The sequence below is a fragment of the Phyllopteryx taeniolatus genome, chromosome 1, assembly GCF_024500385.1.
Source record: "Phyllopteryx taeniolatus isolate TA_2022b chromosome 1, UOR_Ptae_1.2, whole genome shotgun sequence".
In the NCBI taxonomy this organism is placed as follows: Eukaryota; Metazoa; Chordata; class Actinopteri; order Syngnathiformes; family Syngnathidae; genus Phyllopteryx; species Phyllopteryx taeniolatus.
This window is the reverse complement of record NC_084502.1, coordinates 35,391,034-35,411,761: the sequence shown is the minus strand read 5'-3', so window position 1 is coordinate 35,411,761 and position 20,728 is coordinate 35,391,034. Positions and strand designations below refer to the sequence as shown.

Here is a 20,728-nt window from a genome sequence, read left to right as displayed (position 1 = left end):
CTATGTTGCTGGAGAGATTCTGCTTCCAGACAACTGTCGAGGCACCATTGAGCAAGGCCCCTTAACGCTGTCTGCATGCTGAATGTGTATGATCTGGACTGGGTCTCTGTTATGTGTGCAACATAAATATACAGCGGTTTCAGTTGAATTTCCTTTTGGGGGATTATAAGGAGTATAATAAATTTAAAAAATGTGAGTGTGAATGGTTGTTTGTGTGCCCCATGTTTGACTGGTAACCAAGGGTGGACCTCTCATCCAAAGTCAGCTGGGATGGGCTCCAGCACCTCTGCAACCCTAGTCTGGACAAGCGGTGTAGGAAATGGATGGGTTTAATTTGGCTGTAATTTCCCTTTTTGCTTCATAAAAAGCAGTGTTGGTAAAATTATTCACTTTGTGTACTTGAAAGTACAGATACTTGTGCCCCAAAAAATAAAATCTAGTAAAAATAGAGGTAGTACTGATTTAAGTCAAGTAAAAGTACAAAGAATTTAGTACAAAAGTACAAATTTACTGTCAATTATATGCAATACCTGTTTTAATCATTTTGCACACACAAAGAAAAATCTTAAACGAGGCCTAGTTTGGATGGGGAATATGAGTCTGAGTCTGCTGCCATCTTCTAAATGCATCTTCATACTCATCCATGTCAACACTGTCCCTGCTTTTCCACCATATATGACCTCAAAATCTCAGCTGTGGTGGACTTCACCTCCGTATGTGTCTTTGTCACGTCATCCCGAGAGGTTACATGAGTAATTTGCTTATTTTTACAAGATAAAGAGTATATCTGTGTTCAAATGTAGGGATTAAAAGTATCAAGACGTCAGCAATACTTGTAAGGTGCCTGAAATAGTAAACATATGTTCAGTAACTAAGTATTATAACTGTTTGTACTTTACTTCCCAGCACTGAAAAAAAAAAAAAAAAAACAGTAGTCAATACTCCAGAGCAGCAGGTGGCGGTGTTTGCATTACATGACCGGTGGAGAGCACAAAAACCAATCCGTAAGACGCAGAGTGGGTGTCTCGTCCAAGTGACATTATCCATTATGTTCAGGGCATTGCATTAGAACAGTTCGGAGGTTCCGCTTACATACTTTCAGTGGTTTTGACAGTACTGTACACTGAAGACAAAGAATAGCTTTGCGTACTTAGTGCGACTAGAGCGCTAACGCTACTTATTAGTAGACCGACGTTTAACTTGTCACCGCTAAGAGACCAACCAGGATGCAAGTGGATTATTTGTGAAGTGCGAGCCCTATCCACGGTAAGGCAAAATGCTAATACAGTACAACTAATTGCAGTCTGACCCAAATCAAGTTGTTGCCGGTCGCGACTTGCCCTCTAAATATTCATCGCGTGGACATCGTAGTTGGGCCTCAGAAAGCAACCGCAAATTACGCAGCGACAATAATTATTTATTAGTTTTTTGTTTTTTAAAACAAAATGTAAGATTAGTACTTGTACATTATTTTCAAGCAGTTGTGCCCTGGTTGCACGACCTGCAGTCTCATCGTGGTCATCAAAGCTATAGCATTGGGCATATTCATACGTAGTCATGTACGGTAGTTATGTTTTTGTAACGATGCAGTCTTTTTTTCAACTTATAAATTTTATAATTTTATTTATACATTTTATCGCCAATGTTTGTTGTACTTTTTTCACTCGGCATGACTCACTCGATGGCTCGTCACTTAGTCCAGTACTGACTACTCGTTGATAAAAGGTCTTCATATGCAGCAGAGTCCGCATTTTAAATGTAAAAATTGTAGGTGATCAGGCTAATTTAATCATGGCAGCCAAAATCGTGATTACGTTTAAAATGTCATTAATTGCGCAGTCCTATTTTACAGGGCCTTTTATTTACAGCAGCACAGAGTAAAGCAGTTTTAAAATAACGATAAAAAATATGAAATAATTTGTAACATTCTCTTTTATAAGATCAAATGACGTGATTGTAAGAGATTTTTTTAAAAAGAGGCAACTGTCTGTTGTCGTACTAGAGTGGCTCCAACTACCGGAGACAAATTCCTTGTTTTTTTTGGACATACTTGGCAAATAAAGATGATTCTGATTCTGATTGAGTCTACGTATGTACAGTCCCCTCCAAAATTATTAGAACGGGAAGGTCAATTCTTTTGTTTTTGTTATATACTGAAGACATTTGGGTAAAAGATGAATGAGACAAAAGTTCAGAATTCCAGCTTTCATTTCATGGTATTATATCTAGATGTGTTAAATAAGGCGGCACGGTGGCCGATTGGTTAGAGCCTCAGCCTCACAGTTCTGAGGAGCGCGGTTCAATCCCGCCTGTGTGGAGTTTGCATGTTCTCCCCGTGCCTGCGTGGGTTTTCTCCAGGCACTCCGGTTTCCTCCCACATCCCAAAAACATGCATGAATTGGAGACTCTAAATTGCCCGTAGGTGTGAATGTGAGTGCGAATGGTTGTTTGTTTGTATGTGCTCTGCGATTGGCTGGCAACCAGTTCAGGGTGTACCCTGCCTCCTGCCCGATGATAGCTGGGATAGGCTCCAGCACGCCCGCGACCCGTTGTGAGGAGAAGCGGCTCAGAAAATGGATGGATGGATGTGTTAAATAACTCAGGACAGAGCACATTTTATTTGAAGCTACCCACTTTTCAAGTGAACAAAAGTATTGGAACATGTGACTGATGGGTGTTTTCTATTTGCTCAGGTGGTGCCTTTTAAATTGATTGCTTAAACATTAGGTTTCATCTGTGAAAACTGCATTTGCTGTTAAGCAAACATGAAGTCCAGAGAGCTGTCTATGGGAGAAAAGCAAACTGTTTTAAAGCTGAGAGATGAGGGAAAATCGATCAGAGCTATTACACAAACATTGGGCATAGCCAATTCAACAACTTGGAATGTCCTGAAAAAGAAACTACTGGTACACTGAGCAACAGACACCGTACAGGTCGGCCAAGGGTATCAACAGCAGTTGATGACAGAAACATTGTGAGAGCTGTGCGGAAACACCCAAAGACAACAGATAGGATCTGCTTATGAGCCAAAACACACAAGCTCGTCTGTGAAGCATGTTGGAGGTAATGTCGTGGCTTGGGCTTGCATGGAAGCTTCTGGAACAGGCTCACTAGTCTTTATTGATGATCTTACTCATTATGGTAGCAGCAAAATGAATCCTGAAGTCTACAAAACCATTTTGTCTGGCGATTTACAGGAAAAATGCATCCAAACTAATCGGGAGAAGCTTCATCATGCAACAAGACAGTGACCCAAAACACACAGCCAACACAACAATTGACTTCATCAGGGGGGAAAAGTGGAAGGTCTTAGACTGGCCAAGTCAATCACCGGACCTTAACCAAATAGAGGATGCATTAGACCTCCCGAAGAGGAGACTGACGGGAGAAACCCCCTGAAACAAACAAACAACTGAAAGAGGCTGCAGTAAAGGCCTGGAAAAGCATTTCAAATGAAGAATGCAACAGTCTGCTGAAGTCAGTGGGTCGTGGGCTTGATGTAGTTATTGCAAGTAAGAGTTTTGCCAACAAATATAAAATGTTATTAACTTTTAAGTTCATTTCATAAGGACTGTTCCAATATTTTTGCTCACTTGAAAAGTGGGTGGCTTCAAACAAAAGGTGCTCTGTCCTGAGTTGTTTCACACATCTAGATGTAAATTCCCTGAAATAAAAGCTGGAATTTAAAAAAATCTGAAACACCAATGTCTTCAGTATACAACAAAAACAGAGTTTTGGAGGGGACTGTATGTGAAGTGACAAGTCGCGTTGTAAAGCCTCCCGATTTCATTCTAGGCTCGTACGTCACCACTTCCAAATACGGGGGTGGCCGCAACCCTGTTGCCGTCGTCGTTGCACTTTGACGCGGGGGCCATTTGTATGTAGTGCAGTAGAAAAGGTATTTATTCTTTATTTCAGACCCAGGGGGATTCATATCACAGAGTAAAGAAAAAACATTTTAATAGCGGAACTAGAAAGGAAATAATAATAATGGCAGCATGGTGGACGACTGGTTAGCACATCTGCCTCAAAAATCCGGCCTCACCTGTGTGGAGTTTGCATGTTCTCCCCATGCCTGAGTGGGTTTTCTCCGATTACTCCGGTTTCCTCCCACATCCCAAAAACACGCATGGTAGTTTGACTGCAGACTCTAAAATTGTCCGTAGGTGTGAATGTGAGTGCGAATGGTTGTTTGTTTATACAGTATGTGCCCTGCGATTGGCTGGCGACCAGTTCAGGGTGTACCCCGCTTCTCGCCCAAAGATAGCGAGGATAGTGACCCTAGTGAGGATAAGCGGTATGGAAGATGGATTGATACTAATAATAATAATAATGATGATGGTGATAATAATAATAGTACTGATTGAAAAGCAAAAAAAAAAAACAATAATAGTAATAAGGGCAGTTCATATTTTTCATTATTTCATAGGCATTAAAAAAACTATCGTTTATCGCGACAGTTTTTGGGGAAATATATCTTCTTTAAGGAATTGTTATCATGACAGGCCTAATGCCAAGCCACATTATGCATGTGTCACACCAGTGTGGCTTCATAGTAAAAATATGTGAGTACAAGACTGGCCTGCCAGCAGTCTAGACGCGTCTCCCATTGAAAATCTGTGGTGCATTATGAAGCGCAAAATATGACAATAGTAGTTGTACATCAAGCAAGAATTGGAAAGTATTCCACATTCAAAACTTATACGATTAGTCCCCTGAGTTCGCAAACACTTATTGAATGTTGTAAAAAGGAAAGCTGATGTAGCACTGTGGTAAACATGCTCCCGTACGAGCTTTTTTTGGAACGTTTTGCAGGCATCGAATTCAAAATGGGTGAATATTTGCAATAAACTATAAATAAGCGGTATGGACGCTGGATGGATAATAATAATACCTAGATCTTTGTCGTGTATTCAATTGATTATAGGTTGAAAATGATTTACAAATGATTGTATTCTGTTTTTATTTACGATTTACACAACATCCCAACTTCATTGTAACCCGGGTTTGTACTTTTTTTGGTTTTCTGAATGGAGCTGGCCCTGCGATTGGCTGGCAACCAGTTCAGGGTGTACCCCGCCTCCTGCCCGATAATAGCTGGGATAGGCTCCAGCACGCCCGTGACCCTAGTGATGAGAAGCGGCTCAGAAAATGGATGGATGGATGAATGGAGCTGTTTTAGAGTGAGAGGGGCTCTTTTCATTGTTAACATGTAAACAACATTGTAATGGGACTGTTGGCATTTCGGGATATTTTTATTTTTTTTGTATGTGTTGGTTCAGGGGAGGAATAGTATTTATTAACTTAACATCCATGTTTTTGTTCAATGAACAAATTAATTGTTCAATAGAATATTTCAAACTTCATTGTTATACCTTCAAAAAAATCTGTTGAAATGCTACTTTTTATTGGTATTTATTCGTATGGATGTCTGCTTGAATATGATACCTTTCCATTAAATTGTCCTCGTTTCAATTCTAAGTTAATGTCTCTTAATTCCCATGGAAAGTTCCCAATTTGGAATATTTCCAAAATTCTCCAGCTTTACTTCCCATGGAACTTTACCGGAAACTTTCCAGAAATTTACTGGGTAAAGTTCCACCCGTTTGCAACCCTAGGGACAAGTGTTAAAACGTTTGATCTCACTTCATATAATTTCAATGACAACTTACAAATGATTCCAACAAGGTTGTTTCTATTGCTTCTCCGTTTAGTGCCATGTCTCTGGTTTTCCCACGGCCCAACACCAACGCAGTCCACGGCAAGAAGGATAAGAGACTAATGGCGGAGGTGAACGCATCGCCACTGAAGCATTTTGTCACAGCAAAGAAGAAGATTAATGGGATTTTTGAACAGTTAGGGGCCTACATTAAGGAGAGTGCATCATTTCTGGAAGGTAACTTCTTGGCTTGCTTTGTAATTTTAGTTCTACAATTGCATCTTGCATTATTAAAAAAGGGCTATACAAATTATTATTATTATTACAATACATCCTTAACCAATGAATACTAGAGTTTAATTCCTGATCTAATACTGTATGCCAGGGATGGGCAACATGCGGCCCGCAAACGCACTGAGAGTCACACCTCAATTAATTTTAGGGAAAACAATTATTTTTTCTTAAACGTGGTTGAAGAAACGTGGCCAGCGCCCACACTTGGAGTGTCACTTAGATTCATTTTTATAAAATTAGAGGGTTTCTCTACCGTAACAGAGCAGTTTTAAATTGTAATAATACCAATCACCACTAGATAGCAGAAATCTCTTACTGTAGCGCCAGTTCTTCTCCATCAGAGAAGAAGAGTGGTGACTCCTTGACGAAAATCAGCGTGAAGATAGAGTAATGACGCAGTGGCGAAAAGACGTGTTAAGAGAAAACTCGATCAAGAAAATTGCGGTCCCATGTGGCCCCCTGGTCGTGCTGACAAAAAGTTGTAGCCCCTGCCATAATTTAAGTTGCCCATCCCTGCTGTATGTTGCATTTGAACATTAATAATGGTGCATTCTACATTGTCTGTACATTGTTTTTACTCAGCAACCTAATTATTTTATTTTAACTAAGTAACGCGTTGTCATTGCTTGTAACAGAGATTTTATCCAACTTAAAATATTAAGAGATGATGACCTTAGCTAAATTGAAGAGTGGAGTCTCCATTAAGAGTGGCATCTCCAAAGTGGCAGCACAGTGATCAAGTGGTTAATAAATCTGCCTCATAGTTCCGAGGTTCGGATTATGAATCTTGGTTCCGTTCTTCCTGTGCTTGCATGGGTTTTCTTCGGGTACTCTGTCTTTCTCCCACTTTCCAAAAACAATCTTGCCAGGTAATTAATGGTTCTAAATTGTTCATAGGTGTTACTATGAATGTGTATGGTTGTCTGTGTGCCTTGCAGTTGTCTGGCAACCAGTCGAGGGTATAGGCTGCCTCTCGCTGAAAGTCAGCTAAGATAGGCAAAATAGAATATGTATGTACGGATGGCGGCACGGTGGACGACTGGTTAGAGCGTCAGCCTCACAGTTCTGAGGACCCGGGTTCAATCCCCGGCCCCGCCTGTGTGGAGTTTGCATGTTCTCCCCGTGCCTGCGTGGGTTTTCTCCGGGCACTCCGGTTTCCTCCCACATCCCAAAAAAATGCATTAATTGGAGACTCTAAATTGCCCGTAGGTGTGACTGTGAGTGCGAATTGTTGTTTGTTTGTATGTGCCCTGCGATTGGCTGGCAACCAGTTCAGCCCCGCCTCCTGCCCGATGATAGCTGGGTTGGCTCCAGCACGCGCGTATGTATGGATGGATGGAACCTCCAATTTACTGGTCAACCTGCAACCTGTTTGGATTTTGAACAAACAAATATTCCCTTAGGAAATGAAAATAGAACTCATCCTGTCCTCTCTCTAAAAAAGAAAAAAAATTTAATTGACTGATACAAGTGATAGATCACATCGTGGAAAAAGTTTTGTTTTATCTTGGTCATTTTCTTACATCACAAAAACCTCCCATTTGAACAGGGCTTGACACTTTGCAGATGATTTATATTCACTGTACATGATTGTTTTTCAATTCTAAAATACAAAAAGCTTTGCAAATGTTTTTATGTGTTCTCTTTTGAGCCTGTAATTAACATTATTTACTTCCCTCTCTCCTAGATGCTCACAAAAATGAAGAGCTTGATCCAGTCACTACGGAAGAACAGGTCCAGGAGGTTCGAAGTTACCTTACAAAGGTAGCAGGGATTGGAGAAGTGCTCGCACGGAGGCATATGAAGGTGGTGTTCTTCGGGAGGTATGTGTTGGTTTTCCATAGTTCACATGACTTTTTAACATGGTTGAAGCTCCACTTGCAACTTTGAAACATGAATTCGAACCCCTGACCACAGAACTTTGAGGAGGGTGTGATAACCACTCGATCACCATGCATTATTATTATTGTTGTTGTTGTTATAACACGAAAACAATGTGAAAATGATTTGCTCATGTTATCTGTTGATTAGCGGGAGTTAAATTCACAAGTTGCTTTAAAAAAAAAAAAAAAAAAAAACACCCGTTAGAGTAGTCGGGTAAGTCGCTGAATAATTCAATTGAATTTGGTTATTGTCTTTTCTGTGAAACAGGTGATGACTATTTTGGTGGAAATGTTCAAGAAATAATTTTCATGGGATTTAGGGGTGCACATGGTCGTTATATTGTGTGTGTTTGTGTGTGTGGATACGGAAAGTTTTCAGACCCCCTTAAATTTTAAATTATTGCAGCCATTTGCTGAAATCATTTAATCAAGTTATTTTTTTCCTCATTAATGTACACACAGCACCCCATATTGACAGAAAAAAACGGAATTGTTGAAATGTTTGCAGTTTTATTAAAAAAGAAAAACTGAAATATCACACAGCCATAAGTATTCAGACCCTTTGTACATTTCTTCTGATCATCCTAGAGATCGTTCTACACCTTCATAGGAGTCCAGCTGTGTTTGATTATACTGATTGACTTGATTAAGAAAGTCACACCCCTGTCTATATAAGACCTTACAGCTCACCGAGCATCCATCCATCCATCCATTTTCTGAGCCGCTTCTCCTCACTAGGGTCGCGGGCGTGCTGGAGCCTATCCCAGCTGTCATCGGGCAGGAGGCGGGGTACACCCTGAACTGGTTGCCAGCCAATTGCAGGGCACATAGGAACAAACAACCATCCACACTCACAGTCATGCCTACGGGCAATTTAGAGTCTCCAATTCATGCATGTTTTTGGGATGTGGGAGGAAACCGGAGTGCCCGGAGAAAACCCACGCAGGCACGGGGAGAACATGCAAACTCCACACAGGCGGGGCCGGGGATTGAACCCGGGTCCTCAGAACTGTGAGGCTGACGCTCTAACCAGTCGGCCACCGTGCCGCCCTCACCGAGCATGTCAGAGCAAATGAGAATCATGAGGTCAAAGAAATTGCCTGAAGAGCTCAGAGACAGAATTGTGGCAAGGCACAGCTCTGGCCAAAGCTATAAAAAAGTTTCTGCTCACTTAAGGTTCCTCAGAGCACAGAGGCCTCCATAATCCTTAAATGCAAGACGTTTGGGACGAGCAGAACCCTTCCTAGAGCTGGCCATCCAGCCAAACTGATCAATCGGGGGAAAAGATCCTTGGTGAGAGAGGTAAAGAAGAACCCAAAGATCACTGTGGCTGAGCTCCAGAGATGCATTTGGGAGATAGGAGAAAGTTCTAGAAAGTCAACCATCACTGCAGCCCTCCACCAGTCAGGGCTTCATGGCAGAGTGGACCGACGGAAGCCTCTCCTCAGTGCAAGACACATAAAAGCCCATATGGAGTTTGCTTAAAAACACCTGAAGGATTCCAAGATGGTGAGAAATAAGATTCTCTGGTCTCATGAGACCAAGATAAAACTTTTTGGCCTTAATTCTAAGCAGTATGTGTGGAGAAAACCAGGCACTGCTCATCACCGGTCCAATACAGTCCCAACAATGAAGCATGGTGGTGGGAGCATCATGCTGTGGGGATGTTTTTCAGTTGCAGGGACAGAACGACTGGTTGCAATAGAAGGAAAGATGAATGCGGCCAAGTACAGGGATATCCTAGACGAAAACCTTCTCCACAGTGGTCAGGACCTCAGACTGAGCTGAAGTTTCTCCTTCCAAGAAGACAAGGACCCTAAGCACACAGCTAAAATAACGAAGGAGTTGCTTCAGAACAACTCCGTGACTGTTCTTGAATGGCCCAGCCAGAGCCCTGACTTAAACCCAATTGAGCATCTTTGGACAGTCCTGAAAATGGCTATCCATCAACGTTCGCCATCCAACCTGACAGAACTGGAGAGGATCTGCAAGAAGGTGCTTCTACTAAATACTGAGTAAAGGTTCTAAATACTTATGTCTGTGTGATATTTAAGTTTTTCTTTTTTAATAAATCTGCAGGCGGCACGGTGTCCGACTGGTTAGAGCGTCAGGCCTCACAGTTCTGAGGTGCGGGGTTCAATCCCCGTCCCCGCCTGTGTGGAGTTTGCATGTTCTCCCCGTGCCTGTGTGGGTTTTCTCCGGGCACTCCGGTTTCCTCCCACATCCCAAAAACATGCATTAATTGGAGACTCTAAATTGCCCGTAGGCATGACTGTGAGTGCGAATGGTTGTTTGTTTCTATGTGCCCTGCGATTGGCTGGCAACCAGTTCAGGGTGTACCCCGCCTCCTGCCCGATGACAGCTGGGATAGGCTCCAGCACGCCCGCGACCCTAGTGAGGAGAAGCGGCTCAGAAAATGGATGGATGGAATAAATCTGCAAAAATTTCAACAATTAAGTTTTTTTCGATGCCCGCGTTATTTCCGGTTTTGTTTAATTTTAAGTTTCAGCGTTATAAATCATGCTATTTTGTCTCATAATGGGGAGATGTATAAAATTTAGGAGAAAGTGATGGCAAACCTTTTATCGGTCTCATAATCTGAAGGTTGCTACATGATTTAGATAAGAGTTCTCGATAACCAGAGGTCTTTTGTCGAACCCAAACACACACAAATGATACAGGTAGTGAATTTTTATAGAAAATTTACTGAGCTCTAACATGGGAATCTACCAGGGTAACACTGGAAAGAAAGCACAAAGGACAGGCGAACTTTGCAAAGGAGACTGACTGGTGATGTGATGTTGGGAATGAGCATGACAAGACATATAGCTGCAAGTTCTCCCACTTAAAAATATGAGAGTCCTGTAGTTTTCATCATGGGTATACGACACCTATGAGAGACAAAATGAGAAAAAAAATCCAGAAAATCACATTGTCTGATTTTTGAATAATTTATTTGCAAATTATGGTGGAAAATAAGTATTTCGTCAATAACAAAAGTTCATCCCAATACTTTGTTATATGCCTAGCCACGTTTCATCTTCAATGCCCTTCCTGTGGTCCACGAACAGGATCCTCGCATTGGTCCCCGTGCCGACAAGGTGTTCTGGGATGAAGTGCAGTCCATGTTGACTGAATCATCCGCAGACCTGTTTCCTCGGTAGGCAAACTGCAGGGGGTCCAGCAGGGGACCTGTGACGCTCTGGAGGTGTTTCAGCAAGAGGCGTTCAAAGGACTTCATGACACAGATGTCAGGGCGACAGGCCTGTTCATTCAGACTCGAGATTGCAGGTTTCTTGGGGACTGGGATGATGGTGGAGCATTTGAAACAGGATGGTACTTCGCACACTTCCAGAGATCTATTGAAGATCTGTGTGAAGACTGGAGCGAACTGGTCCGCGCAGACTTTGAGGCAGGATGGAAGGAAAACATGAAGGACCAGGCGAAAAACATTAAATTTTATTTTAATGTGAAGCAAATTAAACGGTCAAGCATTTCAGAAAAGCATTATCATTAAACAAAACATAACACTAAATAAATTAATGATGGTATTTTTTCAGTCATCAGTCATTCACAAATTCTGCCAGGGTATGTAAACTTATGAGCACAACTGTACATATATGCAGTCATCCGAACCCCTGTCATATTGGAATGAAAATGTAGGCTACATTTTTTTTAATATATAACCACTTGGTGGGGGCATACATTTATAAACTGTGAATGTTTTTTTCCATTTGCCCCTATAGCTATGTATAATGCGCACTATTGACTTTTGACAATTTTTTGGGGAACAAAATGTGCATTATACACAAGAAATTACGGTACGTGAAAAGCAGATAGCATGAGTTACATGTCGGGCTTGTAAGATTGGTCTGCCTTGCTGAGTTGAACGTCCGGCTTCAGGAAGAGGGGGTGATTAAAAAGTGGACGGGCCGGATCGATGTCATTATAATTCGGAGTGGGTACTAGTGCTATCTGCGTCCTTGTCAGCAGCACCTCCTTGCCCGATGATGGTGAGGACCCTCCGTGAGCACCCACTTTCTCCAGCTCGCGACCACTTCGCCACGCGAGGCTTGCTTTCGTCGTGGCGAGGGGGCCGCCATGTGCACATTATGCGTTCTCAATAACAAGACTGTGCTCTGTCTATCTTCAAAAAGGAGAGCTTGCAGCTGGAGGAGATTGACTAAAGCAGTGAAAGACGTTGACTTTCAACCACCATGTCCTCTATATAGTGAGACTGTGTTAAGGGAGCATGAAAACATTTACTTGCACAAGTGCGACCACATGAAATCTTTACAAGCACACACTGAAAAACGGGTCTCATATGCTACCATTTTGGTTGCAGTTTCCAGCCCTGTTAATACTGTCTAGAGTGATTTTAGACATTTGTTGCGGGGATTTTCAAGTGTTCTCAACATTTAACCAGGTGTTGTTTTTGTTTTCTAGGACCAGTAATGGGAAAAGCTCAGTCATCAATGCCATGTTGTGTGACAAGGTGCTGCCTTCCGGTATTGGACACACCACAAACTGTTTCCTAAGGGTGGAGGGTACAGATGGGAACGAAGCTTTTATTCTTACTGAAGGCTCTGAGGAGAGGAAGAGCATTAAGGTCAGTTGAACCGAGTGCTTTTTAATGCAAGCAGGCATCACGATCAAATTTCCTTCAAGGATACTCTCTCTCCTCTACGTTTCCAGACGGTGAATCAGTTGGCCCATGCCCTCCACCAGGATGAGGACCTGGAGGCAGGCAGCTTGGTCTGTGTCATGTGGCCTAAAGCAAAGTGTGCTTTGCTCAGGGATGATCTGGTCTTGTTGGACAGGTCAGGCATGCAATTATGTTGTCAACATACCTGTACATTAGACCAGAGGTGGCAACTGTACTGATGTAGATTTTTATGGTATCTGTACTTTACTTGAGTTTATTTTTCTGGTGACTTTTTACTTGGACTCTCTACATTTTAAGAATGAGCTTGTTACTTTTAAAACCTTGTAAGGTTAGTGATGACACGGCGTAAAAGACATGATGTGGCGATGCGACGATTGCCCGCGTCAAAAGCCCTGCTTGATGATAAATTTGAAGTGAGCGCTCAATCTGGCATGTGTGATTGGTTTAAATTCATCATAACATTTAGGGCTGGGCTGCAGGAAAGAGTTGTTTGTCTGTAGTAGCTGTATCCAATCTCATGCTCGTCATACATACTATAGAATGATTTATTTCTTGCATTTTTTTGCAGATTTTTAGGTACATTGGCTCAAAGGTTTCATGACCCACTGCCCATCCTGCAATTGGGAAAAAAGCTGACTTATTCTAGCACTTTAAAAAAAAAATATATATATATATATAAACAGACCTTAATCCCTATATAACTACTTCTTTTCCTTTCGGCTTGTCCCGTTAGGGGTCGCCACACCGCGTCATTCCTTTTCTCCTGCATCCTCCTCTCGAACACCAACTGCCATCATGTCTTCCCTCACGACATCCATCAACCTTCTCTTTGGTCTTCCTCTAGCTCTCTTGCCTGGCAGCTCCATCCTCATCATCCTTCTACCAATATACTCACTCTCTCTCCTCTGGACGTGTCCAAACCATTGAAGTCTGCTCTCTCTAACTTTGTCTCCAAAACATCGAACCTTGGCTGTCCCTCTGATGAGCTCATTTCTAATTTTATCCAACCTGGTCACTCCGAGAGCAAACCTCAACATCTTCATTTCCGCCACCTCCAGCTCTGCTTCCTGTTTTCTCTTCAGTGCCACTGTCTCTAATCCATACATCATGGCTGGCCTCACCACTGTTTTATAAACTTTGCCCTTCATCCTAGCAGAGACTCTTCTGTCACATAACACACCTGACACCTTCCTCCACCCGTTCCAACCTGCTTGGACCCGTTTCTTCACTTCCTGACCACACTCACCATTGCTCTGGACGGTTGACCCCAAGTATTTAAAGTCCTCTACCCTTGCCATCTCTTCTCCCTGTAGCCTCATTCTTCCCCCACCACTGCTCTCATTCATGCACATATTCTGTTTTACTTCGGCTAATCTTCATTCCTCTTCTTTCCAGTGCATGCCTCCATCTTTCTAACTGTTCCTCCAGCTGCTCCCTGCTTTCACTGCAGATCACAATGTCATCTGCAAACATCATGGTCCACGGGGATTCCAGTCTAACCTCATCTGTCACCCTATCCATCACCACTGCAAAAAGGAAGGGGCTCAGGGCTGATCCCTGATGCAGTCCCACGTCCACCTTAAATTCTTCTGTCACACCGACAGCACACCTCACCGCTGTTCTGCTGCCCTCGTACATGTCCTGTATTATTCTAACATACTTCTCTGCCACTCCAGACTTCCGCATGCAGTACCACAGTTCCTCTCTGGGTACTCTGTCATAGGCTTTCTCTAGATCTACAAAGACACAATGTAGCTCCTTCTGACCTTCTCTGTACTTTTCCATCAACATCCTCAAGGCAAATAATGCATCTGTGGTACTCTTTCTAGGCATGAAACCATACTGTTGCTCGCAAATACTCACTTCTGTCCTGAGTCTAGCCTCCACTACTCTTTCCCATAACTTCATTGTGTGGCTCATCAACTTTATTCCTCTATAGTTGCCACAGCTCTGCACATCACCTTTGTTCTTAAAAATGGGCACCAGTACACATTTCCTCCATTCCTCAGGCATCTTCTCACGCACTAGAATTCTATTGAACAAGCTGGTCAAAAACTCCACAGCCACCTCTCCTAGATGCTTCCATACCTCCACAGGAATGTCATCAGGACCAACTGCCTTTCCATTTTTCATTCTCTTTAATGCCTTTCTAACTTCCCCCTTACTAATCATTGCCACTTCCTGGTCCACCACACTTGCCTCTTCTACTCTCCCTTCGCTATCATTTTCCATATAACGAGTATCTTCAAATGGCGGGCATCGTCACATGGCCATTTATTTCTCATATACGGCGCTGCTACAGACTGTCAGTAGTCAGTTTTTTAGAAAGCGAGCTTGTTGAAGTGTGGCTCACTTGCAGTAAATTGTCACATTTGAGCATTAACATAATATTTCAAACACATTAATTTCAGGGGCAAATAAATTGTTATTTGCAGTCTGTGCACAACAAAAGTACGTCGTATGCTTCAACACAACAAATTTGATGGGGCACCTGAAGACTGCACACAAGGAGGAGCATGCCGCGTTCAAGCAGCACAGCCGGGGGTGGGGGGGACGCCAAACAGATGCAAACTCTGGACAACATCCGTCCATATAGCCGGGACAGTGAGAAAGTTAGAGTAAGCATGTCATTTACAGTGTTTGTTAAAGTAATTTAATTGCAATAAATTTAATTTAATTTACAGTAAGTTAGCATCTATTATTTCTGTCATGTTGTAATGTTGATTTGACCTAAACTTATGTCAGTGGCCAATACTTCAATGCCCCCTAGAGGTCATTGATGTTTAACTTTCGGCTAAAATGCTAGAGAATACTTTAAGATACTCAGTATACAGTACATAAGTGTATACAATAAATGAACAAGTCATATAAATAGACACATTGCTCCATTTTGTGATCTGATCGGTTATCGTTTTTTTAAACTTGCTGATCGGTGATTGGGCCCAAAAATCCTGATCGTGTAAAGCCTAACTTTTACTTAAGTACTGAATATCAGTACTTTTGACACCGCTGCATTCGACAGCATGTTTACAGGGCAATAAAATGTAGGCACGTTAGCCATCACTACTGTGTGAGACAGAAATGTGAAGTTTACTTTTCATCAGCAAAAAAGACATGAACAATATGCATCAATTTAGCTTTCTTATTCTTTTTTTAAATTCAGCCCAGGTATTGATGTGACCACAGAACTGGACAGCTGGATTGACAAGTTCTGCTTGGATGCGGATGTGTTTGTACTTGTAGCAAACTCTGAGTCGACGCTGATGCAGACGGTGAGATATGACCACTGTGTTCATTATGGGGCATATTCTCCCATTGGTGGATAAGTCTGTATTTTTCGCACCTGGCTTGCGTGGATTCAAGGGATGCCGATTCTCCTGTAATGACACCCACGGTGTATCCGGCTGGTGTTCGCGTAACGGCTTCAGAGGCGTGACTCATTGAAGTCTGCAGAAGGTTTGAATTCCCGGAATGTGGACTTTTTTTGAGACGTGAATGCCATTGAAATCCAGCTGGTAAATACGTCACACTTAAAATGTGAAATTAACCCCCATTCTTGTATCCAGAAGTTAGGCATCCGTCCCCAGTGTGATGTTTTTCTATTCTCTAATCTCGATTCAATACAGATTGTACAATATATGTAGTTTAATCCGCGTTTGGAAGGCCATCAATAATAAAGTGAGTGAACCAGTTGTTGATCTTTGTTGCCCAGCAGCCATACCAGTCCCCCCCCCCCCGGTACGTCACTTGAATGGATTTTCCGAACGGCGATGACCAAATATGAACAAAATTATTCCAAATCTAAAATGAGATGATTGTAGTTGTTGTGAGCAGCGCTTGCAGACATACTTTAAACGAAAATGCCGCTCGCTGCTCGTGCATGAAAATGAATTCATATGACATATGTCGACGTTCGGCCATCAATCGCGTAATGTGGTAGGAGCACATTACGGCCATAGGACAGTTGTTGAGCATACAGTGGTGTGAAAAAGTGTTTGCTCCCTTCCTGATTTCTTATTTTTTTTGCATGTTTGTCACACTTAAATGTTTCCCATCATCAAACAAATTTAAATATTAGTCTGAGACAACAGAAGTAAACACAAGATGCAATTTTAAAATGTTTTTTATTATTAAGGGAGAAAAAAAAATCCAACCCTACATGGCCCTGTGTGGAAAAAGTAATTGTCCCCTTAACCTAGTAACTGGTTGGGTTATTTTATTATAATAAATAAATGGTTGGGCTGCCCCTTGGCAGCACCAACTGCAATCAAGTGTTTGCAATAACTTGCTATGAGTCTCTCACAGTGCTGTGGAGGAATTTTGGCCCACTCATCTTTGAAGAATTGTTGTAATTCAGCCACATTGGACAGTTTTCGAACATGAAATGCCTTTTAAGGTCATGTCACAGCATCTCAATTGGATGCATTCAGGTCAGGACTTTGACTAGGCCACTCCAAAGTCTTCATTTTGTTTTTCTTCAGCCATTGAGAGGTGGACTTGCTGGTGTGTTTTGGATCATTGTCCTGCTGCAGAACCCAAGTTCGTTTGAACTTGCGATCACAAACAGATGGCCATACATTCTTCTTCAGGATTTTTTGCTCTGGGGCAATTCATTGTTCCATTTATCACAGCAAGTCCTCCAGGTCCTGAAGTAGAAAAACAGCCCCATGCCATCACACTACCACCACCATATTTTACTGTTGGCATAATGTTCTATTTCTGAAATGCAGTGTTACTTTTACACCAGATGTAATGGGACACACACCTTCCAAAAACCTCAACTTTTGTCTCGTCAGACCACAGATTATTTAAAGTTATTTTAAGGCTTGGGGCTCATCAAGAAAGGCAAAATTGAGATGAGCCTTAATGTTCTTTTTGGTTAGCAGCAGTTTTTGTCTTGGAACTCTGCCATGCAGGCCATCTTTTCCCAGTCTCTTTGTTATTGTATAGTCATGAACACTGACCTTAACTGAGGTAAGTGAGGCCTGCAGTTCTTTGGATGTTCTTGTGGGGTCTTTTGTGACCTCTTGGATGTGTCATCGCTGTGCTCTTGGGTAATTTTGGTCGGCCGGCCACTCCTGGTAAGGTTCACCACTGTTTTGTTTTTCGCCATTTGTGGATAATGGCTCTCACTGTGGTTTGCTGGAGTCCCAAAGCTTTAGAAATGGCTTAATAACATTTTCCACACTGATTGATCTCAATTACTTTTTCTCATTTGTTCCTGAATTTCTTTAGAGCTCGGTGTGATTTCTAGCGTTTGAGGATCTTTTGGTCTATTGCACTTTGTCAGGCAGGTCCTATTTAAGTGATTTCTTGATTGAGAACATTTGTGGCAGTATCAGGCCTGGGTGTGGCTAGACAAATTGAACTCTGGTGTGATAAACAACCACAGTTATGTTTTAACAGTGGGGGCAATCAGTTTTTCACACAGAGCCATGTAAGGTTTAGATTTTTTTCCTCCCTTAATAATAAAATTCTTCATTTAAAAACTGCATTTTGTGTTTACTTGTGTTGTCTTTGACTAATATTTAAATTTGTTTGATGATGGGAAACCTTTAAGTGTGACAAACATGAACAAAATTAGAACTCAGGAACGGGGCAAACACTTTTTCACACCACTGTATAAGGGCCAGGTGTCCATTAGCATGCCGAGCATGTTTGAAGTCTTCGATACACCCATTCATCAATGTTCTTCTGCTTATCCTGTTCATGGTCACTGGTTAGCTGGAGCCTATCCTCGTTTGGAAGAAAAGTGCGGTGCACCCTGGACTTGACGTCAGTCAATCACAGAACACATAGACAGACAAAACAGCCGTTCACAATCACATTCACACAAACTCTTCTTAAAAAGGTCAGCGCCCACTAGGGGTTGAACCAATTAGTCGACGAATCGACGCGTCGACTTTGCCACTGCGCAATGATTGTTATAACCTGTAGTCGAATAATCGCCAGTCATGTGTTCTGGACAGTGACGACTCGCTGAAAAGGCTAAAGCTAATGCTACTTGATGTGCTGTAAATTCTCACAACCAATCGCTCTCACAATATACTGTGGTGTTTGCTTACACAATGACACAGAGGAAAGCCAAAGTCTAATAATGACCTCTTTATTGTGAAGATGAACGCTTAATGTGTCAGAGAAAGATTGTCCTCCCGTCTTAAGTCACTCGCAGGTTGCGTGTGTGTGTGTGTCTGCTCTCTGCTCGGGCTAGGACCACCCCCTGAATACATTCAGGCACTGTCAAAGAAAGTCGGATTTTATAATGCTCTTACAACAACATTCCCTGTAGCCAGGGTTGGGAGGGTTACTTTAAAATGTATTCCAATACAGTTACTAGTGACCTGTTAAACACAACATAAATGTAACAATATTAAAGTAATGTAAGTTGATTACTTATGGATTACTCCAACACCAAATATGAGAAAATAAACTCAGTATAAATAAAATAGATATGTTTTCTGTTATGTTCTGTGAATGTTTAATATGAATGTTTTTGGAATGCAGGAGTGGGAGTTACACAGAGCACCTGGGATTCAAATCCAAAACATCAGAGCTGTGAGACAGATGTGCTAACCTCTTATTCACCGTGCTGCCTAGCTTCATAACAAAGTTTTTAAAACCTATCCACATGATTCTGTGTGTGTGATATAGCAAGTGAAATGGAACTAGAGTATTTATTACATTTATGAAGGCCGCCTTTGCAGTTAAAATACCTTAACCCCTCCCTTCACTGACACGCACACACACTACCTACCTTTATGATACAATGATACGCTGCTAACTCTGGAAAAGGTTGGGGCTCAAAATCAACAACCGGCCTCTCCTCACATTAAAATTGGAGTCCTGCAAAATACTCCCAATTTTTAATGACTGTACCTGTAATGGAATAGATATATATATTTTTTTATTCTGATTACATAATCCCATTACATGTAATCCATTACTCCCCAAGCCTGCCTGTAACGCAACTAAAAAAAAAAACATTGTTGAAAACCATTGTCTCCTCTTTAATTTAGTTTTAAATTACATACTATTATTTTATACTGTAGCAAGTAGCGATCATGTGTTAAATGAATGGCTGTTAGATGTGTATAAATTCTGAGGGTACCTGAACTGTATCTGAATGTGGTTGAATGAATATGTAGGGTGCGGGGTGTGTCTTCAGCAAAGCAGCCAGACAGTGTGTGAGGGAGAAGGTTTGTTGAGTTGAGAGTTGAGGAAAAATAACTAGTCATCAGCCAGTCGACGTCGACTCGACTATCATCACCTTAGCGTCGACGACAGAAAATGTCATTCAAACCTCAGAGTCCATATTCAAATAGTTGACTGCGAGTATGACCTGCTCGCCGCATGCTCCCTGTGCAGCACTATTTCAAGGCTTATGAGCTCCACTTCTTTTAAATACATGTTGCAGTGACATGGTCATTATTTTAAGCACGTCAACTGTGTCTCTACAGGAGAAGTCTTTTTTTCATAAAGTCAATGAACGACTTTCCAGTCCTAACATCTTCATCCTGAATAACCGTTGGGATGCTTCAGCCTCAGAACCTGAATACATGGATGAGGTTAGTCAGGTTTTAAAACATCATTCGGTATGTACACGTTAGGTACGTTTGGCAGTGTGAAAGAAAATACTTTTTAAAATTTTATTTAATTTATTTTTTTAAACTGTGCAAAGCCTCTAAATCACAAAAGCATTTTTATTGCCAGGTGCGGAGACAACATATGGATCGCTGTACCAATTTCCTGGTCCATGAGCTCGGTGTTGTGGACCAAGCTCAGGCCAGTGACCGCATCTTCTTCGTGTCTGCCAAGGAGGTTCTCCAGGCACGTGTGCAGAAAGCTCAAGGAATGCCTGAAACAGGTGATTGCGGACAATCACTCACAAATAGACAAGTAGATGATAATTTGTCTGATTAACCCAGTAAGGGTCAGTGGTAATTTCCTAACATTTGCTTAACTGTGACTTGACAAAGAAAAGTGTCCAGGGGGGATGCCAATATGGTTTTATTTTAAACAATCAAACAACAAACCGTAAATTCAGCGGTAGCTAAACGTGCCTTCTTGTGCGGCATGATTATGTATTCTCACCACTGTGCAAAACTACCTTGACATTTGAGTTATGAGTGCCCCAATTCAGGAGTTTTTGGAATTACGAGCCATTGTTTGGTTGATTTTATTTTTGTATCTTTTTTTCCTTTCTTTTGCGAGACAAAATTTGAGTTA

The 20,728-nt window shown here is 41.8% G+C and overlaps 1 protein-coding gene across 3 annotated transcripts in view; it reads left to right on the top strand.

Moving 5' to 3' along the window:
• The window catches only part of mfn2 (mitofusin 2), a 55,056-nt gene that overhangs the window by 11,790 nt on the left and 22,538 nt on the right, over positions 1–20,728 (top strand). The window contains exons 1-8 of one of the 3 annotated variants that reach the window (XM_061791634.1): positions 996–1,266; positions 5,715–5,896; positions 7,641–7,776; positions 12,283–12,445; positions 12,532–12,656; positions 15,666–15,774; positions 19,960–20,067; positions 20,213–20,366. In XM_061791634.1, the coding sequence (XP_061647618.1) occupies positions 5,719–5,896; positions 7,641–7,776; positions 12,283–12,445; positions 12,532–12,656; positions 15,666–15,774; positions 19,960–20,067; positions 20,213–20,366 (973 nt within the window). In that variant the 5' untranslated portion in view covers positions 996–1,266; positions 5,715–5,718. Of the gene's footprint in view, positions 1–995; positions 1,267–4,984; positions 5,184–5,714; positions 5,897–7,640; positions 7,777–12,282; positions 12,446–12,531; positions 12,657–15,665; positions 15,775–19,959; positions 20,068–20,212; positions 20,367–20,728 lie in introns of those variants that run through there. The other 2 variants (XM_061791624.1, XM_061791615.1) reach the window with 2 other exon arrangements.